The sequence below is a fragment of the Colius striatus genome, chromosome 3, assembly GCF_028858725.1.
Source record: "Colius striatus isolate bColStr4 chromosome 3, bColStr4.1.hap1, whole genome shotgun sequence".
Lineage (NCBI taxonomy): Eukaryota > Metazoa > Chordata > Aves > Coliiformes > Coliidae > Colius > Colius striatus.
Window position 1 is genome coordinate 85652972 of NC_084761.1, and position 27942 is coordinate 85680913.

Here is a 27942-nt window from a genome sequence, read left to right on the forward strand (position 1 = left end):
CTGTTTTGGTTTTAGACTTTTTGTAAACCTCCTGTATGTAACAAAGAGTATTTGGTTCACTAGACCTTTGATAACTCAATTTAGCAATTCTTGTGTCCCTTTAAGGTGGCACGTGGAGATTTTCTTTTACCTGCACATCTTGCCTTGTTCCAAGGGAACCTGAACAGGCCTATTTTGTATTGATGGTCTGTGAAACCAGACATAAGCACAGGTAAAGATGTCATCCCAGACCAGTTTGAAAACTCACGGAAGATCTGTGTGTTCCTTTACTTAGAAGGAGAAAGAGGTGACACACAGGAAAAGTCTAAAGCCTTTGCTTGCAATTACATTTACTGAATTGGAATATCAAATTTGAGGTTTATTCTTAAACTTTGCTGTGCTACATGTTAATAAATAATCAGTATTTTGCTAGATTTAAAAAGCCATTTAAATCTCTCTAGCAAGATGTGTGTAAATTATACTTCCAGCTATTTAGTACTCTAATAAATTTAGTGGTATATGAAAATACCTGGGTTTATATTTTATCAGAGGTTTTTGTGTTGACATGATGTTACTACAGAGAAATTATTACATACTCAATTCAGAAGCATTGAAGTTGGATGAACTTTTTGCAAGCATTGAGGCAAAGGGTGAGGCACCCCATATGTCTACTGCCATTCAGAACAGCATTAGCAGGAGACGCTTGACTGGGACCATGCAGCCCTGTATTCTGTCTCCCACAGTGGCCAAAGATTGTGCTGTTTAAGCAGAGCTTAGACAAAGCTTTGTTTTAAGACACTGGTTTTAATATACTTTATCTTTAGTGAATTGAAGCTGAATGTATGTGTGGGAAACATATGACAATAATACTCATGCAGTTTTGTTTTGTTTTTAATTAGCTTTCAAAGGCTTAAGCCCAAACTACTACCTGTGACCACTTCCCTATTTTTCTGCCTTCTTTTGCCTGGGAATGGATTTATTCTGTAAACCATGAAAAAGTATTTTGATCCTTTAAAAATATCTTCCCAAAGTTTACATGCTAATTCAGTCTTTATGGTAACAACCACTTTCTTTGCAGTTCTGGAAGTGCTACATTGGAAGAAAAATTAGTAATTCCCCATGTAGTTGAATTCTTGGGTGTCCATCTTCAGTTAATTTAAAAGACTGATTGCTTTTAAGGACAATACCAACTGATTTTGTCTAGACCTTGGAACCACTTTCAAATGTTTCATCTTCACTTAGCTGAACTGAATAAAAAGTGGTGGTGTAAATGTAAGGATTTCCTAGCTCCTTTCCCCTTGACTGGAACCATCCACTTCTTGAGCTATTTAAAAAGGCCTTGTACCAACATCGGAAAGCTGAGCATCTAGGACTTTCCTATCCAAGGGAATTAAAAAGAATGGCCTGTAAGAACTGCAACTTCTTAGATTATTTTAATCAAGACATGAAAATAAGGACTTCCCTGTAGAGAGAAGCAGCCAGTCATAGAGGAAAGTGAGTCATTTCAGTGAGGAGAGGAATGACTGCTGTGCTTCTCAGTGCCAATAATGCAGGGGTTTAAAATATAAGATGGATAGAATTGAACATCACATGTTGAAAGACCTTTGAGTTTTCTGGTCTCTCTCCTAATGAAGAATTTATTTCCACATTAATTATGTATGAAATTATGATTCTTACAGTACTGAAAAACTGTTAATGGAAGAGAGTTGAAGACGTGTTGAGCAGCAGAAAAATGTGTTTTTCCAAGACTGAGAGTTGTCTACTCGAAACTATTTTTCTTTCTTACCATTTCTTGACTTGTTCATAATTTTAATTATCTGCTGAAGTTTCTTGGTGACATTTACATCTGTGATCCCAATACCAGGGAGGGAAGAAAAAGAAAATAGATGATTTTTTTTTTTTTTACCTTGTATTTGGTAATTTTAGTAGTTGGTAGTTGCAGATTTGTACTTCCCATCCTTCTAGAAAGATAGCGAGCTCCCTTGTGCAAAAAAGACAGATTGCTTTCTTTTTACTTGACTGCACCTACATTTTTTACTTATGTGCCCTACAGTAATGCCAAGGATTCTAAGGACAAGAAAAATAAAGGAAATTGTGCACTGACCTAATTTACACTGATAAACCAGATGCTTAAAAATCTTTTCAAAGAAGAATGTAGTGATGTATGTCTGATTGTTCTCAGCTTTATCTGAATTTTTCTTTATCAATGCTCTGATAATACTGAGGAAAGTGTAATTTAGTTCCTGTAATTGACTTTAACATACTGTAGGCACACATTGTTCTCATTTTACATTCCTTATTAGTGTCTTTAAATACCTCACACTCATTTTAATGAGAATTTAGCATGTCATTTAATAATAAGCAGGCAACAGCACAAGGGCAAAACTAAGCAGCTTAAAGTCTGAGGTCCAAATTTGTTAACTCATTTCTTGATTATAAGACCTATGTGAAAAGATAAATCTAATGCTGTTTGTGAGGAATTTAAAAATTCTAACCTATCCTATCCCAGAAGAGAAATGGGGTGTCAGAATAAATGAATGTTATGAACTGACTCAACACCCAGAGGTGGTCAGCATTCATCCCTCTAAAAATCATCCTTCTTCTAAAGCAAAGTCACGTAGGCCCATTAAAATGCAACAGAAATGCTAACTGGCTCTGAAAATCTTCCCCCAAACCACCAGTTAGTTCCCTGGAAACCAGACAGAGTATGCAGCGTTGCACATTCACCAAAGGGATGCTTCGGGAAGGCTACTGGTTTGTTTGTGTGACCTGTCACTGACAACATTGAAGTGCCACTACTTGGCCTTTTCACCTACTGGGTAAAGTAAAAATTGTGTAATTTCAAAACCTAAATGGAGCCTTGCATTTTAACTGTGATGAGTCAGTGTCTCTTGGCTTTTTTTGACCATCCAATTCCTTTCTATGATCTGAAAGAATGTATACTTACTGAAAAAATGCAAAGCTGTTTTATTTTTAGGCAGTACTATGCAAAGCTGTGGATAAAAGAAGAGTTGATTTGGTTCTTAGGAGAACTTAATCAACATGTTCACTTAATAAAAATCACAATTTTAAATGACCTGCTGGGTGAAGGATTATTTCTAGAGTTAGTATCCTACTGGGTTGTAAAGCTGTGTTACGAAGGTATGTGTAATGTAATTGTTTCTCTGCAGTCATTCCAAGATGATGAGCATTTTAAACATCTCTTTAAAATCCAACCCCTGGGTTGTGTTTGTAAGATTGTGACAAAACTGTCATCAACATATATCTGTAAAACAAGACTGGTGGAGATATACCACCTCCTTTAGGAGTTCTCTGTTTGTAGTATCTCTTGGAGGAGGATGTGTGAGATGGAAAGCTGCTGTTATTCACAGTGAAAGGATATCTCAGTAATAGATGTGCAACAATATGATACCAAATGGTGTTTTTTTCTAGGGAGATGAGATTGGTTGTTTGCTTACGTTTACCAGGAAAATTCACTCCCATGTTTCCAGTGTTGACAAAGAGAAAGTCTTGAAGTGCTCTGGATAATTCTTTCTAATATTAATCATCTTGACAAAGTGGATTCTTGTCTATCTGCTAGTAAAAACAAGAGATAATATGACTAGTAATAGCTATTCCTTTCAAATATCTGCCTTTTCTTGGTTTATAAGACTTACATATGTTTTTACATCTTATTATTTTTCTATCCAATCTGTCTCCAGCAATGAAATCTGTTGTATTGTTAGGCTGCTAAAGTAGACAAGTCAAATAATGTTTATAACTGCCTTACTATTAAACTATTTTTTTTCTTTTCAGATTACACAGATTTTTAATTTGGCACTGGACCTCAGGGTATATTATATGTGAAATAATCATATAAGGAGAGATATTCTAGGGTGCTAAAGAATGTATATTCTTTCATTTTCTGAGACCAGTTTCAGGGATGAGTCAGATCATACCCACAGCACAATGATACTCTTGGCTGAAGAATAATTAAGTTACAGCCCATATATGTCTTTCATTTGTGTCGCACATTTCCTATTCTATGAAACAAGTCTATTACAAATGCACATATTCTGGCCTAAAGGACATGTCTTCTCTTTGCAGCTTTTCAGACTTTCCTTGGGAAAGATGATGTGTCTCATGAAGTAGAAGAAGTTTTGGCAGAGTCTCGAGTCCAGAGAAACACCAAGTTAGTGTCGATAGCTCAGCTCCTCAGAACCCGCGCTATGCGATGGCAAGTCATTACCGTGGTTGTCACCATGGGCTGCTACCAGCTCTGTGGCCTCAATGCTGTAAGTGTCCTTTGTCAGATCATGACATCTACTGGGGTGCTCCTTTCTTTCTCTTTAATACAGAGTTTGTGCTATACCATTCAGCAACCTATGACTTATGTTTTTGTCTGTTTCTTATTAGTAGTGCTTTTGTTACATGTGGGAAAGTTCACGGAGATCTTTATCCTTTGTTTTGGGATATTTTTTAACAAAAAAAAGAGAAGCCATCTTGTGTTAACTTTGAAGGAATACATGAAAAGGTAGCATAGATCAGTGAAGAAGGAGTGTGCAGTTAAGAGCTGGTCAGTTAAGAATTGGTCTGATATGCTCAATATTTATGCATATTGGGTAAATGTGTCTTTTCCTTAGATATTTTTCCTTGGATTAATTAAGTTCTATACTTACAGAAGTCATCAGAAGTTCCTGTAAGTTATTTCAAGAAGTTGCACAGAATTTTTTATGTTGTTTCATATGATTTGAAGAATAAACTATGCTTCAATATGTCTTGGAAGGTCGAGCAAAAGAGGGAAAAATCACAAAACGGTCATTAGCAAGAAGTCCTATTGACCTAATAGGCTAATGCATATCAGTCTCCTTTTCCACCTGTCTGAGCCTATTGCATCACCTAGGGGATAGTCACGTGGCAATTTGGTTTGGAAGGGATCTTTGGAGGTCATCTGGTCTACACCCTTGCCAGAGCAGGACTAACTGGTTGGCTCAGGCTCCTGAGGGCATTTTGCATCTGAGTTTTAAAATATGTCCAAGGGTGAAGTTTCCACAACATCCTTGGGCAGCCTGTGCTAGGTCCTTTCACTGCTTACACTGTGCAAAGCATTTTCTTTATATCCAGCCAGAATTTTTGTTGCTGCAGCTTGAGCCGTCTGGCTTACACACCTCATGTTGCACAACATGAACATTTTCATGAAAAACCTCAAAGGGAAAGGAGTCATAGTTCAAAGGTATTCATTTCTTGCATATGTATGAAAAGCAATAGTATTGCTGCTGAAGGGAGCTCTCACTGTGGCTTTGTGCATTACAGAGTACTTCAGCTAGGTTCTTTTTTCCCAGGGATAATCAATGATAGTAAGTATAAATGCTTCTGATATCTAAGACAACTAGTTCGGACTTATGTGGGGTATCTCTATCACTTTAAAACTCTTAATACAAAATAATTTGTCCAAGATCATATCAAAGATAAATGCAATTAAACCTCTTCTATCCAAAAGTTTTTAACAAAATACTAGGAGAGAACTAGATTTTTTCATACTGTGGGGTGAACTATAAGAATGTTTGTATAGGTGATGTTTCCTTCTAATTGTAGGATTTCAGTGCTAATGACAGGCTATTTTGTTCTTCATTGTGGATAGTTTTTTAAGAAAATAAATGGAATTATCTTGTCATCCAGTCTTTCTAAGATTTATCAATGCTTAAGTGAAAAAATGACATTTATACAAAGAAACAGACTGTTCAAATAATGAATCACATTGCCTAAGGGGAAAAAAAGGAAATTTTCAGGGGAAATAGAAGAGTTTTGTGGCTTTGAGGATATTTACTAACTGACAAAAGTTGTCCAGTATTCTGTGGCAGAACAAAGCCACACTGTCTTAGCTTGAATGGGGATGTGGGGGAATAGTGACACGTGTCCAGTCCAAAATAGATGCCAGAGTTGTTTTAAAATGACATTGGGTGGCCAGTTTCTGAAAATATGCCTCAGAAAAACTCTGTGTCAGGAAACCTGCGTGTCCAGTTGGCTTTTTCAGGACTTACCTTTTTTTTTAATTATTGCTTTGTTTCTCCTCATATGCAGTGCTGCTAAATGTGAAAAAAAAATTACACAAAATTTGAATTCTGAAATGGACCATTTAAATAGCTAATGGTAATAGTTAATAGTGAAAACAAGCAAACTATAAAAAAGGTTGAGTGAAGTAGTAGAACCACTTGATCAAGAGACCAGGTTTCAATTTCTTGTCTCTTTTTCATAACTTTCCTGACGTCTTTGTTTAAGTTACCTGAAGCTCAGAGATTAGAGGACAGGTACAGATGTGACAGATGCTGGTAAACCTGGATCTTGGTTTCCCTGATTGCATCTGAACTAATCTGGTGGGTGCAAACCAGCATCAACAAAGTTTAACTGTCCACAACTACTTCCTTCTAGCTCACAGCTCCCATCATGTGCTGATGTAGTGCCCTGTTAATCTGATCTTTTCCAGAGCTACCATCTGCGCAAGGCATATGGTAAAGCTGGGCTCCTTTCAGGCAAAAGTCTCAGGTCACTCTTGGGAAATTACCAACTGGCAGACGTCTGTAATCATCCTGCTGGTATCTGAGAACACTTGCTTCCTTTTAAGGCTTTTCCTTTACAGTAAAAATGAGATTTGCCTAAAAACAGTACATTTATCAGTTTTCACATGGAACAGAAATCATGATGAAGCCATGATCATATTAATATGTTTGATACCAGTATGACCTGTTTTGACATAAGTAAATGAATTCAAATTGGTCTATTTTCATTCGATAAAATGTATCTGTGATACATATCATCCATAATAAATTTATTGATCTCTCACCATTGTATCTCAGTTCTAAAGACACAAAACTACAGTGAAGTTCTAATCAGTGAGCTTTGTCATTTTTCACATCAAGAAACATACTGTATGTCATATTGCTTTGAGTCATGCCCAAAGAGGGATCCCAAGGCTTCTGTGGGGTCTGTCCTTAAGGTAGAGGGCTGTATTTCAAATGGCAAGAACTCATGCTGGGGATGGGGGCTATGCAGCCATGCATGATTTCAGTATGCAACTATCATGGTGTGTTCTTTACACTTGGTAGAAGACTTGACATCAGGTGGTGAAGGAAGAGACAAATATGCAATGTGCAACACAGTATGTCTTCGTTGTTGCCCATCTTTTTTTTTTGTTGCTTTCTTTTCCTGTTGAAGAGTTGAATTTCTTAGGAAGAAATGTATATAGAGACCTGGATGAGAAATAAAAAGACTGGAAAATTGAGTCAATGCTAGAGGGATCAATGGTGTTAGAAAGTTTAGAAAAACCACTGATAACCTATACTGCATGCCACTTCAAGCTAAGAGTTTGTAGGAGTCAAAGCTTAGGATAAGCAGAGAAAGCAACTTTAATGCAGCTAACTAATCTACAGGTCTGAATGCTAAAATGTCACCTCCAGACTCACAGAAAACAGACTGCAGATACAGCTGTTCCTCATGGCAACTGTTTAACTGACAAAGTGGTGAAGTTTTGCTTCAGCTTGTGAAGAAACAGCAGCAAACCATGGATGTGGAAGTCAGACATCTTTTTGTTGATTTGGACTCGACAGCAGTTGTTTCCAAGGTTTTGGACCTTCTGCTCCTTTTTTCATAGCATTTTTATTCCAAAACTTTTAGCCCAATCATAAGCTAGTTCTGTTAGTCAACAAAATTCTTAGCTAACAAAAATCATGTTAGAAAATAGGTTAGTTGTCATTAGTTTTTAGTCATTGGTGTTTTATTTTGCTTTTGTTTTATGTAAGATGAGTTGGATTTTCTTTTTTGATCTGGTACAGCCAGGTTTGATGAAAGGCTAGCTGGGAATTTAGAATTTCTCAGAATCACAGAATGATAGGGGTTGGAAGGGACCTCTAGAGATCATCCAGTCCAACCCTCATGCTAAAGCAAGTCCACCTAGATCAGGTCACATAGAAACACATCCAGGCAGGTTTTGAGTGTCTCCAGAGAAGGAGACTCCACACCTTCCTTGTGTAGCCTGTGCCAGGGCTCCCTCACCCACACAGTGAATAGTTTTTCCTTATGTTTAAATGGAACTTCTACATTCCAGCTTCTTTCCATTACCCTTTGTTCTGTCAACCTCCTGACATCCATCCATCATATAGATATTTGTAAATATTGACGACATCCCCTACAGCCTCCTCTTATCCAGACTAAACAGTCCCATTTCTTTTATTTCTTTTACAAAGCTCCTGATTTAGTAGCTTGATGAACAGATGTAGCATGTGCCTAATATGCTGCCAGGCAGCAAGGTTTTTCTAATACAATCGAAACACTGTTTCATCAGACAAGCCTTTTCTTTAGAGGTGGTTGCCTTGTTAGGGAATGTCCAATTGAGAGCATATGAGAAAAATATCACTGTTATTTTTATTTTGGTGCCATCATTATCTCTGTCTTTCAGTTTTCTTGTCACAGGTAATCAACTGTAGTTTAGAACTTTTACTTTCCCCTGATTCAGTTGTTTCAGTTGTTTTTCATCTTCTCTAGTAAATTACTTTTTCTCTCTCCAAGGCTGTCTCTCCTTGTTGCATGCTTTTGGCAGCCAAAACCTTTGGCTACTTCTTTGTTGTCGCTTTGAGTCCATTATATGCTTTTCAGACTTTATGATGTGAATGAGGTGCTGATACTTACTAGACTTGCTATTTTAGAGTGTTATCACTATGTATTCTTTGTCCAGATATTGTCGCCACTGGATATGGTTTTATTGACCAAACCAGAATGACTTCCCCCAAGCTAGAAACTCTGTGTTTCCTGTTTCTGTCCGTTAGTGACAGCTCCCTGTAGCCAATGTTTAATTTCATCCTAAAGTAGCTTTTTACTTTTCAACAAGTAACTCTCACTTTAAAAGCAGCTTTTCTTTCTGTTGATAATAGAGATTAGAGTGATGGGATGACTGCAGATGTCCATGCTGTATTGAGGTTAAAGTGAGATAAATTTCATATCTTCTGTCCAAAAACAAGCAGTTTCTGTAGTGCCTCTTATCATCTCTTTCCTGATCTCCCTTTTGTTGTTACATGCCATTGAAGTATTCCATAAAGCCCCTCAAACCTGCTTTTTAAGCAGTGTGGCTCAGCCACACAAAAAACCTATTTGTATGCTCTTGTTCAAGCTTAAAGTGAGTTTCTTTGATTTACTCCTAAAGTGAATTAAGCTAAATCGAGTCAAAACTGCTTGTAATTCTGCCTGGGTCTGCAAGCAGAAGTACAGCAGTGTTGTGTGTAATTTGGTTGAAATCTTCACCTTCCCTTCACTTGTTGTCCTTCCCAGCCCTTGGTTGTTTGGTAGTGGTCAGTGTTTTAACAAGTCTGGTCTCTGGCAGATCGGATGTTTGAACTGAATACTGATACATTACAGTTCAAGGCAAAATGGTTAATAACTCCTTTTCTTCGCTCTGCTACAGATCTGGTACTACACAAACAACATCTTTAGTGAAGCTGGGATCAATCATGACACAATCCCCTATGTTACTTTAAGTACTGGTGCTGTTGAGACTCTGGCTGCTGTGTTTTCTGTGAGTATGGTTATAAAAATCCATTAATGTGCTTGATATTTAACGTACTCATTTAATCTTCTTATACAGGTTAAAATAAAACCAAAATAGTATATTGAGGATTAAATGTAATGGTTGATATGCAACTGAAAATGTTATTTCTAGATTTAATCCTGAACCCAGTTTTGTGACTTAGGCTTTTTTTTAAAAAGATGTTCTCTAGTTTTAGTTGCACAAAAATAGCATAAAAAGTGGATGTATCCTGAGGTGTTTCATATGAGTGAAGAGGAGGAAGGTAAGAAGAAGAGTGTGGCCAGCAGGTCAAGGGAGGTTCTTCTCCCCCTTTCCTCTGTCCTGGTGAGGCCTCATCTGGAGTCCTGTGTCCAGTTCTGGGCTCCTCAGCTCAAGAGGGACAGGGCACTGCTGGAGAGAGTCCAGCGCAGGGCCACCAAGATGATCAGGGGACTGGAACATCTTTCGTACGAGGAAAAGCTGCAGGAACTGGGGCTGCTTAGTCTGGAGAAGAGGAGACTGAGGGGAGATCTTATTAACATTTATAAATATCTAAAGAGTGAGTGTCAGGAGGTTGGGACATCCCTCTTTTTTCTATAGTAGCTAGCAACAGGACAAGGGGTAATGGGATGAAGCTGGAACACAAAAAGTTCCACTTAAACATAAGAAAAAACTATTTCACTGTTGAGGTGAGGGAGCCCTGGCACAGGCTGCCCAGAGGGGTTGTGGAGTCTCTTTCCTTGGAGGTCTTCAAGACCCGCCTGGACATGTTCCTATGCGACCTGATCTAGATTGACCTGTTTCTGCAGGGGGGTTGGACTATATGATCTCTAAAGATGCATTCCAACCCCTACCATTCTATGATTCTATGATTAAGAAAGTAAAAACATCAAGGCCTGTAGCATATTAAGTAAAAGCTCATGAAATATTTTGCCTGGTAGAATGACTTTAACTGGCGGCAGTTTATTCACATCTTAGAATCTTCTCATGTGCCTTCCCTAGCAGCTTATGAGCAGTGAAGAAATTCTTCAGCCATTTAAAAATATGGGAGTCAATGTTTGTAACCGGGTTCAGCTTGATGAAAAAGTAAGCCACCATGCTAGAGCAAGGTTGTCTTCTGTTGTATTCAATTCTACTCAGATTCACTGAGGGTAAGCAGGCATCCTTTTATAATATGTGAGCTCCTGCTATGCACTGAACATAGAGAAAGATATTAATAGAAAAAAATTACCCACAAACTTTTTTTCTTCCTTTCCTGTTCCAAAATTGAAAAAATTTACTGTGAAAAAAATAGTAAATGAGCAAACTGAACCTGAAAGATTTGTAGGTGAATAGACAGTTAATTGCTGAAGGAAATAAATTTCTGTTTGCACTGCAATAGATAAGAAACAATGGAAGAGGTCTTTGGAATGGAATGTTGCAATCAAGCAAGTACTCCTTTCTTTATTAGATTTTTTTCCTTACTGTCATAAATTCTGCAGAAACTGTATTTGCATAGTACTGGACACACCAGATAGGCATTTTTAAATGTCAGAAGAATGGTTTTGGAAAAAAAGTCCTTTCCAGTGGCAGAGCAACTGCTTATGACCTATAAAATGTTACACTAAATCTAGCTATCAAGTATATTTTCTTATAGTCTAGGACGTAAGGACTCTCAGAGATCACAAAGATCTTTAGGGTGGAAATAGTGAAGTATGGATATACCTCTCTCTTGCAATTTCTTTTCTGTAATAGTGCAGAAATTCTTCTTTGTTTAAGATATTAAAAAAATAATAATGATTATTATTACACCAAAGATTTAGGTGAAGAATACACCGCTGGTTTGTTTTGGGTTTTTTTTTGTGGAAACAGATGAAAATTTCATGGAGATGTTACTATGATATTAAAGCCACTCCATAAATAGATTCTGTCATCTTTTCAGTTCCTTCTGCTCCAGCAGTTTGTGGGGCTTATTCAGAGCACACAGTTCATAAATAATGAGATAGATGCTTCTCCTTTGGTTCCTGGTATGTGTGGTATCTTTTTTTTTATACCCATGAGGAATGTTTTTAATACTTTTTCTGTTCAAGCTACTTGTTGTGCCTCTGTAAATGCTGATTTATTGATATCTCTGTTCCCTTCACATTTGCTCTTTCAGTTCAAGAGAAATGCTCCTTTAGAACCTTAACTTTATTTCAGTAATCTTTAGAAATGTTTCATTGATGCTGTTTAAGGAACAGCAATATGAATTTGGTCTTTCAGTTGAGGATTTTGCAGCTTCTCCTTTGTACAAGTAACTTATGCTATTTTTTTTTTCATGGGATTTCCTTCCATGACCAACTTCTTATGTGTTCTTTTTGCCCTTTTTAAACAAACAAAACAAAAATCTATTTGACAGCATTAAATATTAAGTCAGGTGCATATATATTATGTACAACTCTTGGGGAAGGAGGGAAGAAGCAGGAGATAACAAGGAAAGAACTTAATTTTCCTGCTAGTTTTTTTATTTTTTTCATATCGTACTTGCTAGAAGAAACCACATTTTTCCTAACAATACATTCCAGGATTTCAGTAGATATACCTAAACAGTAATAAAAGTAGAGGTTTTTTCTTGCAAATGAAATAACCATGAGAGGGGTCCGCAATGAAATCATGTATCATCTCTGATCAGCAAGTTGGCTGATGACACCAAACTGGGAGCACTGGCTGATTCCCCAGAGGCTGTGCTGCCATTCAGTGGGATCTCGGCTGGCTTGAGAGTTGGGCAGGGAGGAACCTCATGAGGTTCAACAAGGACAAGTGCAGAGTCCTGCATCTGGGGAGGAACAACCCCATGCACCAGCACAGGCTGGGGTCGAACTGCTGAAGAGCAGCTCTGCAGAGAGAGACCTGGGAGTCCTGATTGATAATAAACTAACCATGAGCCAGCAGTGTGCCCTCGTGGCCAAGAAGGCCAATGGCATCCTGGGATGCATCAAGAAGACTGTGGCCAGCAGGTCAAGGGAGGTTTTTCTCCCCCTCTCCTCTGTCCTGGTGAGGCCTCATCTGGAGTCCTGTGTCCAGCGCTGGGCTCCTCAGCTCAAGAGGGACAGAGAACTTCTGGAGAGAGACCAGCGCAGGGCCACCAAGATGATCAGGGGACTGGAGCATCTTTCATACAAGGAAAGGCTGCGGGAACTGGGGCTGTTTAGTCTGGAGAAGAGGAGATTGAGGGGAGATCTTATTAACATTTATAGATATCTAAAGGGTGGGTGTCAAGAGGTTGGGAAATCACTTTTTTCTATAGTAGCTAGCAACAGGACAAGGGGTAATGGGATGAAGCTGGAACACAAAAAGTTCCATTTAAACATAAGAAAAAACTGTTTCACTGTGAGTGTGAGGGAGCCCTGGCACAGGCTGCCCAGAGGAGTTGTGGAGTCTCTTTCCTTGGAGGTCTTCAAGACTCGCCTGGACATGTTCCTATGCGACTTGATCTAGGTGGACCTGTTTCTGCAGGGGAGTTGGACTAGATGATCTCTAAAGGTCCCTTCCAACCCCTACCATTCTATGATTATGTATGTTAGGTGGTCATGAGACTGTGAGCCTCAGTAAGAATAATTTAGATATTGGTGAGCTTCATTGATGAGCCCCATCTGAATGTAAGATTGATTACTCTGTCTTCTTTTGGTAACTTCTAGTAATTGAAATTTAATTTCTGTAATACTCTTAGTGGACAGAAAGAACAATTTACTAGCACCTTTCTTTGTCAAGATAACGGGCTGAATTGAAAGAGAAACAGAAGTAAATATGTGAAAAGATTCCTCCCCCACTCCATAAAACCAGCATAGAGTAAAATGGAATGTTATTCAAATTAGACATCCCACATCCAATTTTGCCATCTGTGGCACCACATTTGTTCTTTATATAATGTTCACAGAAAGAGACTGGCTATGACTGTATTGAAAAGATTATGCCTTAAGCATTTCCCATGAGGTGATGCATCAAGGTGTTACTAATGTGCCTTCCAAATCCTGTGACAAATTGTGCAAAGCCTGAAATGAGTTAAATTATAATTCAGTAGTAGATCATAAAAAATTCTAGGAAATCCTTTGCAGTGTCACACAGAAGACAAGGAAGCCAGCTTTCTCAGGTGAGATGATGTTATTCTGCTGTGGATGTTATGAGAAAGGGCTCATAGTCTTCTTCTGTGTTTCTTTTAATGTCAGTAGATCTTAATATACAAGAAGGGATTCCTTTCTCAGGGCATGGCACATCTTAAAACAAAGGTACCCCAGACATTTCAGTAGATGTTCTCATCCCTTACACATTGCCTCCATGGTATCCAAGGGAAATGCAAGATAACTTCATTGAAGCTGTGACTGCTCTGGGGTCAGAAGAGGAAGAAATATGTTCTAATGACAGCCAGTTGTAGCAAGTGGGAAAAATGGAGTGAGAAATACTTCAGTCTCAAGAGTTCTTAGGTAGTTTTGCTCTAAGCAGATTTTTAGTAAGACTTTTAATGCACTCTCATGTAGCATTGTTTGCACTAGGTCAGAATCAATCCTTCATCTACCCATAAGCCCCAAAAGGCTGTAAGTAGAGTGCAGGAATGGGGCAAACATGGTATTTTCCCCTTTTACATCCCTTACTCTTACAAACTGTTGCTCAAGAAGCAGCAGAATGAAAAGGTATTATCCTGGCCTGTAATGACTTGGATAGGATTTTTTCATAGAATGGTAGAATGTTAGGGGTTGGAAGGGACCTTTAGAGATCATCTAATCCAATCCCCTTGCAGAAGCAGGTTTTCTTTGAATGTGTCTTGTTACTTTTCAACTTTATATGTTTTTGGAACCCATGGCATCCTAAAGCAGTGAATTTCACAGTTTTTCATACATGATGAATGAAGAAGTCCATCATGTTGAGATTAGAAAATATAAAATACAGTGAGTGTAGGATGGATTGAATAATAACAGTGTGGGTACTCAGCTAACTGCAAAATTGTTCTTAGAGAGTATTTACCAACATTTTATTGTCATATAAATAAATATCAAGTGAGATTCTGCACTGGTTGTCCTGGGAGAAGTATCAAAGTGCCTTTTATAATGACTATGTCATTGAAATTCTCCAAAGGTAAAAACTCAAAAGTCATGTATCAGGCAAAATATAATCAGAAAGAATCAGCAGTAAAAAAGAGATGCTGACCAAGCAGCTTCCCAGACCATGGTGTTGATGGCTGGAGCGCACATGGGCACATTCTCACTGCAAGGTGCATTGCAGAGTATGACTGTGTTCATGCATTCTGCCTCAATCCACAAGTGGTCAACGAGATCGCTTTTAGACAAAGACATTATTCTTTCTCAATCATTTAATTGCACTTCAGATTTTGGATAGAAAAAGATCACATATGTTGTGATGTGTTCTGTGAGAAAAAGTCTCCTTGTGAAGGTCTACCTTACACTGTCACTCCTAAAACCCAAGGAATAGTGGGTTAAAGACTGCATTTATGTAGCACAAACCCTTCTGCAGGATATCTTCAGAAATGGAAAGTTTTAAAGGTGTATCTCTTTCTGTTGAGCGTTTAAAAAGAATAAAAAAGGTTTTGAGTGATTTTTTTCCTCATCTATTCAAGTTGATCTGCATCAGGACATTCAAATACCATCATTAGGAAACAATGCACCAACGACAATAATCTGTCATAGATCAAGGTCAAGATCTAGTCTAGCTTTTAGAACATGAACCTGACACAGGAGAAAACTTAGTGCTTTTAACAAATAAATTAACAGAAGAAGGTTTACTTAAAAAATAGCTGTAATTTACTGAAGGGGCATAATAGAATAAGGTAATGTCAGAGGTTATGCTGCCCAACCAGAACAAAGGCCTGGATAGACTGTGTCTTTTTCGTGCTGATCCAGCAGGCATTAAATATGGAGACCTTTAGTGAATGGGAAATTTCACTGCCAGGTGAAACTGATTAAGGGTGCTTTACTGCAAAATAGTTCAGACTAAGCTTAGAAAATTCCACCCTTTGCTGATAGTAATCCCTAGCCTGGTACCTATAGAAGATGTGTAGGATCTTATGCTGTCACGGCATTAACACAGATACAGACAAACTAATGTGAGAGTCAAGGCAGGCGCAGATTTATTTAAGGTTTGTGCTTTGTTTGGTCAGACTTGGTGCTAGGCTTCTAAATTCCAGTTTAGGTACTTAAATAAAATAACCTATTTCTTCATTTTACAACTGTAGAATTCATAGACAAATGGAGATACATAAAATTATGAATAAAAAAGACAATTTATGATGCTCAGATTTCTGTTTCTCTCCTTTTCCTGAGTCCAAGGTACTACACATTGTGTCATAAATAGACCTGACAACAACATAAATGTGATTATCCATTTTAACTCTGCTATTTAAAATGGAAATAACACAGAGTTAGCTTGTCACATTAAGTCTGAATCTAGATGCACATTGTTACTCAGACTTATGCCCAAAATACTTGAGAAAAAAAGTGTGGCTACTGTTGACATTATCATATATAATCCAACTTTATGGAGCTGAGACATCAAGAAAATCTGATAGGATTTTCTTGGTAGAATTTAAGGCTAGAGAAATAGCATTAAGTGACCTCCCCTTTGGGCTGTAGAACTCGCTTGCACATTCATTTTATCCAAGAGAAGCTTGCCTGATCTTTTTTTAATGCACTCTGCTTTCATTATGTCAGTCCTGGTACATGCAACTAGCTGATTCAAGTGAAAGACTGACATTTGCTTTTTAAACTTGATTTGTGTTTCCTGCAATAAAAGTTGTGTGAACTGTTAACTTAGTCTGCATGTCAGTTGCCTTATTATCACCAAGTGTTTGCATTGAGAGAATTTTGGTTGTAATATTTTTTTACACGTTTTCAGTAATTTCAGCTGTATTAATTATAGGCTTCTACAAATGCATGTTTATGATCACACAGAAACAAGTATCAGCCTACACAATTTGGCAAATAACTCCATGTGCTATCACAGAAAACAGTTGTAAGATTCTTTTTTTGACTGAACTTGAGCATATACTGAATTTCTTGTTATTTCATTCACTCTACCATATAGTATATTTTGATTTGGTTTAGGTCTTTGGTAGGTAATGGTTACCAGCACATAGCAGTGGAGCATTCAGAACTATAAATACTTTAAAACTGGTGAATCATCTTTGACTTCTTATGAGTCATAAACATCTAGTGGGCTTTGCAAGTTAACAAGTTTTGGTTTTGTATAATCGTAACTAAAAATGAAGTTGTCTGATAATAAATTCAAAACCAGCATTTTACTGTTACAGAAAACAGGTTAAACCTTGCTTTTCATTTATTTGCTGAAACTTAAGAGTTTATCTGAGCTCTTTTTTTCCATCAAGAAAAGGGAATAAATATTAAATATTAAATAAATACCATTGATGAATGCTCAGGAAACCTGGCAGCAGCTTGGGAAAAAACAATGACTGCATGTGATTTTGCTTTATTTTCTTCCCAAATTGTCTCTGAGTTTAAAACAAAAAAAGGGTTTTAAATATATTAGAAACTACTGTTTTCTTCTGGAACCCACAAATCTCCTGTAACTGTATCTGTGCTTGGGTAGTCTTAGTTAAAAGTGCCTCACCAACCCACCTAGATTTAACCAAATACGTCCAACTACTTATTCTTGGTGTACATAGACTCAAGTGTGTACACGTCTTGTTATAGGACTTAGTCCAATTGTCCTCCATTACTGAGATTTGCTTTGCTTTAACTTTCCATCCAACTATCTATCACTTTTTTTCCTATGTTCTGCTCTGTATAAGAAGCTTCTATGAACCTTTTTCTCTCTAAGAAAAACATTCATCTTTTACTCCATTTTAATACAAAAATCTACCACCAGCTAGTGTAACACTGAGAATGTTTCATCATGACTACCAGTCCAGAATTGATAAAAAATAAGGGAAATTGCCTGGCATGTCAAATTACATGTGCAACACCTATTGCTGAATGCCTGATTCATATCAAATTACATGTGAAGCACCTATTGCAGAACTCTCTGTCTTCTTACAGACCCATCAGGTAACTTTTCATCCCTCAGACCCTTAAAAGATGTCTCTTAGTGAAGTGCATGTGTGGCCATATGTGTTTGCAAGATGGATTCATTAGTCATAGTGGAAAATAGCTGGCATCTTGTAGAGGCTTTTACAATGCAGCACTTGCACTTTTGGAACATTTGGACCCCGTGAGAACAATGTGAAATGTTAATAACATCAGTGCGGGTCTATTTTAAACACAACTCTGAAATAAATTCTATTATGGAAGCTGTGGAAACTGTCAAAACGAGTATATTTCCTCATTTAAAGAAATAAAAAATGCTAAAGCTTGCCTGAGAGCTCCTTTACTTGTTCTGGAGCATCACAGTGTGCATCTCTGGTGTGGGAAGTCCAGCTCAGCAGATTTTGAGGTCAGCGTGTTTTGAAACCTGTCCTTAAATCTGATGGTGAACCCAATGCTGTGGGAGAACCACTTGCTAAGCAAGACATTTCTTCCCTGGCTGACTTTGTGCTTTCATTTAACATATTTCTTCTAGACACTCACAGTGAAATGGTGTGCATTATCTCTCAGAATTGAGAGTGTTGCTCCAGATTTCGTTTTAGTTGCTCATTTTGTCTTTTGCTCAAAGCAAGAATGGAAGAAGGGTTTCAATCTCCCTTAAATAACAATGTAGCAAACAGTTGTGTGATTCTGACTAACTTGTTTGAAGTAGTATGTTTTGGGCTTTCTAAAATTGTTTTATCCTTCTCCCAAGATAGTGAACTGTAATTAGTAATTATAGTAGTTGTTAGCAAGGATGGTACATCAGCTGTTATGACCTAAAATACATATTAGTCTATTTCATGAGTCAGATTAGCAAAGGCAGTTTCATGTTAACAGCTTTTCAAGAAACTCTTCATTATGTTCTTCTCACAAGTAAGTATTCAGACTTCGTGATTGCTTTTACGGGAGCTGATTTATCTTCAGGTGTTAAATATAAACTCTAAATATGCTGTTATTTACTAGGAGAACATATTACATGGCCTTTGTTCCTCAGTATCACTTTTGTTTTCCAGGGCTTAGTTATTGAACGGCTGGGACGCAGACCCCTTCTCATTGGAGGCTTTGGGTTGATGGTTGTCTTCTTTGGAGTACTTACTATCTCTCTGACTTTACAGGTAACACCACGTCCACTACATGTTTTTACTCTCTCCTTTGCCTATTTTAGACACGATGTGCTCAATACCAGTTTGCCTAGGCATTCCTATATAAGCCAGTCCTTTTAATCAATTTGGCATAAGGTTTCGAAGGTCTGCCTTTTGCTTATTTATGGATCTGTTGGTTTCAAGTAATATTGTTATCATAGCAGCTTTTGCACTAAAAAGCCGTAGAGGCTTTGTCACATTGGGTTTCTTCAACTTAAATATTCATACATGTCCTGAAGACAGTTTTACCCACAGTTGGGTAAATAGTTTACCCATATTCCATGTTTTTGTCTTTGTTTGTAATGCAGTCCTTTTGAGATGTCTTCCATACTTGGTCATCCTTCTTGAGTGATTTTATTTTTTTAGTAGTGAAGAATTTCTGTTTAATGCTTCTTTCAAGTTACATTTCTGATATTTTTAGAGTAAATACAAAGACTTTGCCTTTGCAGAACATTTGCACTTAAGTTCTGAAATGTTATTAGCAGCCAGTTCTGCAGCTGTTTCAAATAGTCAGAGGAAGATTATCAAACCATTCTAAATACTGACCCTGAGTAATTTTTCCTCGTTTAGCTTCCATTTACACAATGATGCAGTTTCTTTCTGTTCCTGAGGGCTTTTGAGAAGTAAAACTGACATCTGAAATGACACAGTTTTGGGTGATCTTTCATCAAGTTGTTTTCCTGCTGTCATTGATTCCTATGTCTCGCCATTAATCTGACTTTCAAATCTTGTTTCTTGATTGCACAGAGTCATTTAGTCAGTTTCACTGGTGGGTGTATGCCACCACTGCAAAGTTTTATTTGACTTAACCTGTACATACAGCACAATAAAGCTTTACTCCACATACATGACAACTGTAAGACATCTCTCCAGAAGGGAGATGTTACTGCAAGTTTTGTATGCTGAGTGAAAAATTCTTTTAAAACCTAGTTTGATGTGTAAGGACCTTCAACTATTGTAAATCTCTGAAGTTGGAGTGCCTTTCAGTTTTACTTACCCCCAGAAGTGTCTCAGTCTCTTACATGTTAGAGATTAATTGTTGCTTTGAACAAAGGACCAAGGTACCAGTAGGCTTGATCTCAGAGGAATTTATATCTACTCCGTATTTGCAATGTCACTGTCCCAGTGCCTTTAGAGACCTTGGGTTTGTGTTCAGACAAGAACACGAGAATGTGTAATTTTGGTAGATCTGCAAGTCTCTTGGTTAATGTTAATGCCTAGGAGACCATGTTTTCCACATAACTGAAGGAATGACTCAGACTGGGAGAGAAAAAGCTTTGGAAAACAAGGGTCTTTATTTAACACTGAAATAATTACCAATTTTAGTAAGTGTATTTTTGCAGTAGCACCCAAGGTGATATTTTGTCTACAAAATATCTACTAATACAGATCTTAACCAACTTTGCAAAAATAGTAAAATTCTAATAAAAATTCCATTCACACTTTGCTGATAGAAGAAAGCCCACTGATGAAGAGAGAGAGAAATGAGAATCCATCAGGCTTTCCCATCTATTGTTATTATCAAGCATTCACAAACAGGATTAAAAAATGTTGTCTTGGAAACTCAGTAGAAATTGCTCATATTATTTCAAGTTTCTATCATTAGAGGTCCAAATAAAGAAAAATATACTTAAAAGTAGAAAAAAGATGGCATTCTGAGGAAAACAGGTAATTCTATTTACATTTCCCTTAGAGAATGATTTACAGTTTGTTCTCTTTTCCCCTATTCCTGTTGTTTGCACACATGGCCATCCTTGTCTGCAAAATCAGATTATGGCTAAAAATCCTTGAGCTGTGGCATTCACATGCTTTACTAGGGTTCAGCTACAGCTGTCCGACCAAAAGGCAGACTGACATGTCTGGACTTCAGCCCAGCCTTTAACTGATAAACTTTGAATCTGCATGGGGCATCGTGGATGCTCTTTTTAAGCATGGCTGATATGCCTGAGGAGGATGAAGCCACCAAATATGTTCAATAGAAGGAAAAACTTCTTTTCTGGGTTAGCTTGAACTTCAGCATAAGAAGTTGTAAACTTTCAAAGTTGTGACTTCTGTGGTGCAAGAGCTTGTTTGCTTTTTCTCTATAAGATTTCCAAATACAGAAACTTTTAATACAAGTCATCTATTAAAGTTCTACAGAAATACTGTCATTTTCTAAAGTAATCCGAGACTAAATTCTAAGATAGTGTTTTTCATGATTTTTTCTTATCTGTGATTTTATTTAATATTGGTGATACATATGATATACTTAAGGTGACTCTTACTATACTTTGTCTTTTATCTACCCAGAAAACCGTACACTGGCTTCCTTACCTCAGTATATTTTGCATCCTTGCAATCATTGCATCATTCTGCAGTGGGCCAGGTATGTCTATAGTTTTTCAGGTTTCTTTGTATATCACGCCACAAGTATTTTTACACTGGCACTGTGTTAACAAGTCACTTGTAGGGAGCTTCATTTTACCCTTATCTGAAGACCACAAGGAGTCCAAGACAATAAAAGGTGATAGCAACATAAAGTTGTCAGTGTTCTTGATAAAGACCCACAAACACATGCATTCCCACTTAGGTGTCAGCATAATTGAGAACTAGTGCCTAAATTGCAGTCTGTACCATTGTAGCTGTTGTTGTGGAATTGCTATGATTTTGTAAATCTATAGAAAACACTCAGATGAATGTTTTATATATCAATGCTTGTGTTAGCAGTTCAGTGCTGGTAGGATGCAAATAGGACACAGGTGGAGGAGGAGGAAGGGGACAGTTGTGTGTGTTCCTTTCTTCTCCTCCTTTCCTAAGACAGAGAATTGTACGAGAGTGTTTACACATACTCTCTTCAGGAAAATTATAGAAAAAGCACGTGTCCTCATGGTGGAGCTGCTTCTTGTCTCTCAGTCTTCTACTGATTGTATGCATTTCAGATTTGGTGCCCTCAAGTAACTGGTTTTGTAGGATGTAATGAGTTTATCTGAGCTTTTTTCCTAACCTAGTTTTGATTATTTAGAGAGGGACACAGCCTTGTAGGCAATCTAGAGTTGACAGGTTGTAATTTTTGTATTTTATTTTATTTTACAAAGAACATGCTTAAGATATAAAAAAGTAACAAAGCCAGACCTTGCTCAGAGATGTAGAGCTAAAAGACAAGAGCAACAGTCAAGTCTCAGCAAGAGCAGTTCTGACTGGATAGAAGAGAAAATATTTTATACTGAGAGTGGTTAAGCATTGGAAGACATAGCTTGAAAAAAATATGAAATATGTCCATCCTTAGAGCTGTTCAAAACTCAAATGGATAAGTTCATGAGCAACTCGCCCTGCTGATTCCAGAAGTCCCTTCCAATCTAATTTATGCTATGATTCTAATCATGTCATATATTTGAAAAACATATTTTAGTAGATATCCATAATATGCAAATATTTGACTGAGATGTTACATTTCACTAAACAGTATTACTCTAGCCTTCAGATACCTGATCAGCACCAGATCCTGCAGTGATCAAACAATGAAATGTTGACAAAAATTATTTGCAGATGGATGAAGAAGAGTTTAATCCAAATTCAATTCACTTATAGAATAAGCTGTCAAAACACTGCTTAAATTTTCAAAGGTCCTCTTACAAGCTGTTCTCCACAAAAAGGGGAAATTCATTGGCTTTTTAACTTTTTCACAGTGCTTCAGCTGTAACCCTAAAGTAAGACTTCTGTTCCCCTGAGTTCTTGGTTTTTTCATGCACTATTTATTGCCTCTAGAGTTCGACATTAAACATTAGTCAACTGTTTGTTTATTCACCACTGATGTGGTCTAATTAATTGATTGTGGCTTGTTTGGAGAAAGATGAAGTTGCTGATGTTTTGTGTGACTAATGAAACATTGCTGTAATTCTGTAGATTCTCTTTTGGAAAAGCTGAAGAAAAATTATAATGCTTTAGAGAAAAATGCGGAAAAGATCAAAATATTCCTTTTCCCTATGCTTCTGGGAAAATCGTTTGTCACTAATTTCTGTGCTTATTTTTTTGCATATGGTAGCTGACTGGAAGGTGGAAGAATCAAATATGCTTGACTAGGGTCATTAATGTGCCTAATGTTGTATTACAGGTACCCTTCTACATAAGATCTCTCCTTCCTCATCTCCAGCTCTTCTTGCAAAAGAAGTACTGCAAAAAATCTTGCAATCCCTTTGTCTTTCTGTAAGGACAAATCTCAGGTTTAGCCAAGTCCTTAGTGACGTGTGCTTCTTAGGCTGAGATATTTTTTTTCTCTTCAAGAGAAGAATTCTGTGGAATAGAACTGCTCTTGCATTTTGAATACATAAGGAAAGTAAAATTTTTACATGAAACTACTTGAAAACTTCCAGTGTTTTAAGTAGCTCAAACAATTTAAGTGCAGCTACTTGACACATCTACCTTTTTCAACTGTATTGAAAAAAACTTGTAATTTTTTTCTAGATTACACACGTTCCACTGATTATTTAGAACTTGCAGATGAATATATTCTTACATGTTATATTTTCAGCGTTTTAAGATTAATCCTCTACATTTCTCCTTCACCTCACCATTCTTCAGAAAGGGTACTGGTTTTCTTCATTTAGCTTCTTTACCAATGCTATTCAGGATTTTTTATCACATTTTGCACTCTCTTTGGAGCAGATACTTGCTTTCTACAGAAATTCTTGGTAGTTAAATCTTTTGTGGTTTTCACTGTTCTTGCTGCTTTTAATGCCAAAGAACATTAATACTGTACCAGCAGCTACTTATTTGGCCTCTCCGCTTTTCCTGTGTATGTTCAAAAATCCATAATGCCTGATAATAGTGGAAATATGTCAATGGCATTGAACATTCTTTTATTTCACAATTCTGTAGTCTGGTGGAAAATCTGTGTTTCTGGATTTTCCTAAATAAGGCAATACTACTCATGAGCAATTAGTAATTGATTTTAAATTGTCTTTGCTTTGTTCACAAATCTACTGTGGCAGTTACATGTGACCGTGACATACACATGTACATATCTTACATATACTAAGGAAATTAGTCTTATCTAAGGGAAGTCTGCGATGCCAGTGAAGTATCACAGTATGCAAAACCATCATTTCTTTTAATGGGAAAGTCATTGCTGAAAATGAACGTAATTATAGAATTGTTTCGATTCAAAAAATTTTTAAGATCATCAAGTCCAACCACTAACTGGCACAGCAAAGCCCATCCCTAAACCACGTCCCTCAGCACCTCATCCATGTGTCTTTTAAATATCTCCTGGGATGGTGACTCCACATCCTCCCTGGGCAGCCCGTTCTGTTCAGGAATAACTTCCTCATGTTTCTGGTCAGTCAAAGTTTTCTCACCACAAGGATATTATTGCGAATTCTTTAAAGTTGCAGATTTTTAATGTTTTGCAGAAGCTGCGATTGTTATTTGTTTGCATTGCTTAAACACACACTATTGTCATGGTATTGCTAACATTCAGTATCTTATTTAATTGCTTCTGTAGTTATTTAAAGCATTTCAGCATTCTTCAGAGTAAGTCCTACATGTTTTGTAATGCTTTTATAGATACATCTCTCAATCTAGGATGAATTCAGTTTACGTTCATTGAGCTACTTGTACATGGAATAGTTATCCCATCTGAAAATAATGAATAACATGAGGGACTGAGTTTATAAAAAACTGCTATAACTTTCTAGGGTATAAAATTGTCCTTAAAAAATATAATATTATCTCTCGTGTGAGAACATCTGATCCTTGTTTGATAGCATAGATGTTGTGGGGTCTCCCAGTTTCTGATAGCATATGGATAAGCCCCATCTGCTCCTTTACGGCTAGGATCAGCTGTTTCTGTAAACTGTGGGGTGATTTTGTTTGTTCCATTTTTCTGAACTCGGCTTTGCAACTTGAAAGTGTTTTTTAGGCATATTGCTAGGGACTGAAACAGTAGTGCTAATAGGGTATGTTCAGGCCTGTGCACATGATTTGATACTTCTTTATTTCTCTCAAAAAAACTGTGGAAAGCTTTCATTTACTAAAAATTAAAGAGACCCTTATCTTGATCATAATCAATCTATGTTCTGAAAGAAAAATCCCTTCAAAAATTGCTTATTGTTTTATAGATCAGGGAGCCATGCTGTTCTGGATAGTTGCTTCATTATGCCTGCTTGGTTAATTATACATGAGTGAAGGTTGCTCAGAAATATACTACTTTCTAGTATTACTTTTGATTATGAGAAGATGTGGCACTTTTCACATCAAGAAAAAGGCAGAAGCTTCAAGGAAATATTTTTCATGGTCAAGCATTTGACCTGAAATAAATGTAGAGTATATTTCAACTGAAGAATTGTTACCCAGCAAAGAGTAAATAGGAAGAATTGAAGGGGTTGGTTCTGACTCCTAAGGAAGACAACAAGGAAAAGACCAAAAATCAGTAGAGAAAACAAATAAAAGAAAAATAGTAAGAGAAAAATTTCTGTATCTCCATAGAGCATTAGTGCTGTTTAGATTAGGAATCACGAGGGAATGCATTGATTTGAGATGCCTTTACTGAGTGGGAAAATAATGTGCAACTTCTTGGAAATTCCAATAATGGTAGGTGGGCTTAGGTACATGTGAAATATCTTCTTTCTTTAACTTTATCTTAGCTATTGTTCAAAGAAAAAGGAAAAGCTAAAAGCGGTTATCCCTAATTTCACAGTTAAACCTCTATGGCTGCCTCTTCATGTTCACTGAACTTCATGGCGTGTTGAACTGTGCTTTGTTGGAAAAGCACACTAAAATATGGCTTAACAGAAAAAGTATAGTTTCTGCTTATTTTTGTCTGTTTACTTGAATTCCCAATTCACCCATTGTGCCTTTGCAACACTTGCTGTGCCAAGAAGTGATTCTTGATTTTGCTGGGTGAATAGCAAATTGGATGATTGGAGACAGTTTTATAAAGCCGATAGAGATTGGCCCCTTTTTATCTACTGCCAAAAAACCAACAAGAACAACTGGCTCAGATTGTGTACAGTCCAGTTTCCTTATTTGCCTGCACGGATGTGTCCCCACTTGTCAGGGATCCCATCACATGTTTTGAGATGAGGAGCTTGCGGTCTTTGTTTCTGATGCTTTTTCAATTTGTGTGAAACAATTACATGTTCATTCTCTGAACCACAGAATGGCTCTTCTGCAGTGAGTCAAGAGATTATCCCCAGATGGTGGATCATAGAGCAGGGGGGGAGGGAGAAATCCCAAACTGATTAGTTGAGTATTACAACAATGTTGGCATGGACTTACAAATAACCTTCCCAGTGGAAATAAGCATGACAAAAACACAGTCAGACCTTGATTTGTGTCACATGAAACTTGGCATAAAGCATTTCTATGCATTATTTTTGTATGAAGAGATTTATTGATGTTTCTTCCTTAGAAAAATGTTTTGTTTAAGTGTAAAACCTTTCTATCCAGTTTTGATAAATGGAAAAGGCAATGCTGAAGAGAAAAAAAAAGGAAACTATGGTGGAGGAGCTTAGGTATGATGCCTGTCTTTCATTAAGTGAAAGAGTGGGTGGAATTGCACTGTTTTAATATCATACCTGGCTTTGAAGTAATTCTTCCTTTATCACGTTCTTTCAGAAATTGAAGAAGTGTTGTTTCTTTCAAATCAAATCTTTGCAAATTTGGTGACTCTGGAAACACAGTGAACTGGAGCGCTGAACTTATTTTACCATTGGGAATAAATAGAAATAACCCAAGACCCTATTGTTTCAGTAAGATCTGTAAAAGATATTTGATTAGCTCAAGTGTGCTGCCCTTCCTTTGACCACTGTAGCTAGGAGAGAGGTCAGCTACATGTGTGCACAGGCAGGAGTGCAATAACATTCCTTCTTCCACAGAATCACAGAATCTTAAGGGTTGGAAGGGACCTCAAAAGATCACCTAGTCCAACCCCCCTGCCAGAGCACGACCACCTAGAGTAGGTCACACAGGAACTCACCCAGGTGGGTTTTGAATGTCCCCAGAGAAGAAGACTCAACAACCCACCTGGACAGCCTGTTCCAGAGCTCACTCACCCTCCATTGAACATATCCCAGGAGTTACTTGGTACTTTGGAAGAAAAAAAAACAAAAAAACCCCCCAAAAAACAACAAAAAAATATCAGCCTTTATTACAACAAGCAGTAATACTAGAAGTTCCACAAATTGGAAGAGTTGCTTTTGCATCCATTGTATGATTATGATAACTCAAGCTATCTTTGTGCTGGAAATTTGTGTTATTTTGGTGGCATTTCAAGTTTTATGTTAGTGATTTCACTGAAATCTCACTTCATTGTTCACATTTTACCCATTAATAATAGGACTTGTATAACTGCATGCAGTTGGAGAGAAAGAGAGGCCTAAAAACTCAGCAACAGGATGAGAATTTAAGGATGTCATAAAATGCCAGTTAGCTAAGGGAGAATAGAAGAACAGTATTCGTATCACATGGAAGACTTCTTTATAGCTCTTTGTGTTCCATCTAGGTCACTTGAAAGACTGTTTTATATTAATAGTTTGTGCTCATTTTTTTACATATTTTCTCAGAGATTTAATGCAGCATTGTCATGCATTGTCTCTCTGTATTGTAATGTGAAAAATGCTCATTGTGTTGTCATGTGTCATGTCGTTGTGTTTGAGATGGTGACTTAGAGCTGAGTGCTGGAGCACTAAACTGCTCATGCAGCAGTTAACACAGGAAAACTGCAAAGAAGTACTACTGTGAAGGTGAATAGATGTTTATGTGAAAATATATATGAATAACTTCATAGCATCTAACAGAAAAGACTGAAAATATTTTGCTTTCAAACACATGGACAAAAGGGAAAATAACACTGAGAATGGAGAATAAGCTGAAGGGAAACGCTGCAAACAAAGACTCAAACTTAGGTGCTAGCTAGCCACGAATAAATTTGAAATAGAAATTGGAAGAAAACTCCTGGCCACTAGAGGCACTGAGTTCTGTACCAGCTTCTTGACAGAAACCGCAAAATGAGAAACCAAACAAACAAGGTTTACAAATTAAATAACTGCTTGACACGTGAGGGTTGAATTTAAACCAGGTGATCCAGGCTGACCCTGGGTTCCATTGTCCCCAAGGCCTGTGTTCATTCTTTATCCCTAAGTGAGATGCTTGATTCTCTATATAGTTTCTCTTTGTTTCCATGTGTCAAAAAGCCCATGTGTCTGCAAAGATGAGCATGTTCCCCAAGATTTACTAGCTGGTCTTTACGTAGAGCATGCAGCCC

The 27942-nt window shown here is 37.3% G+C and overlaps 1 protein-coding gene across 1 annotated transcript in view; it reads left to right on the forward strand.

Annotated features, from left to right (window-relative positions):
• SLC2A9 (solute carrier family 2 member 9) overlaps nt 1-27942 on the forward strand; it is a 95117-nt gene that overhangs the window by 37921 nt on the left and 29254 nt on the right. The window contains exons 7-10 of the mRNA XM_061992534.1: nt 4066-4253; nt 9410-9520; nt 18573-18674; nt 20991-21066. Coding sequence (XP_061848518.1) covers nt 4066-4253; nt 9410-9520; nt 18573-18674; nt 20991-21066 — 477 coding nt within the window. The remainder of the gene's footprint in view (nt 1-4065; nt 4254-9409; nt 9521-18572; nt 18675-20990; nt 21067-27942) is intronic.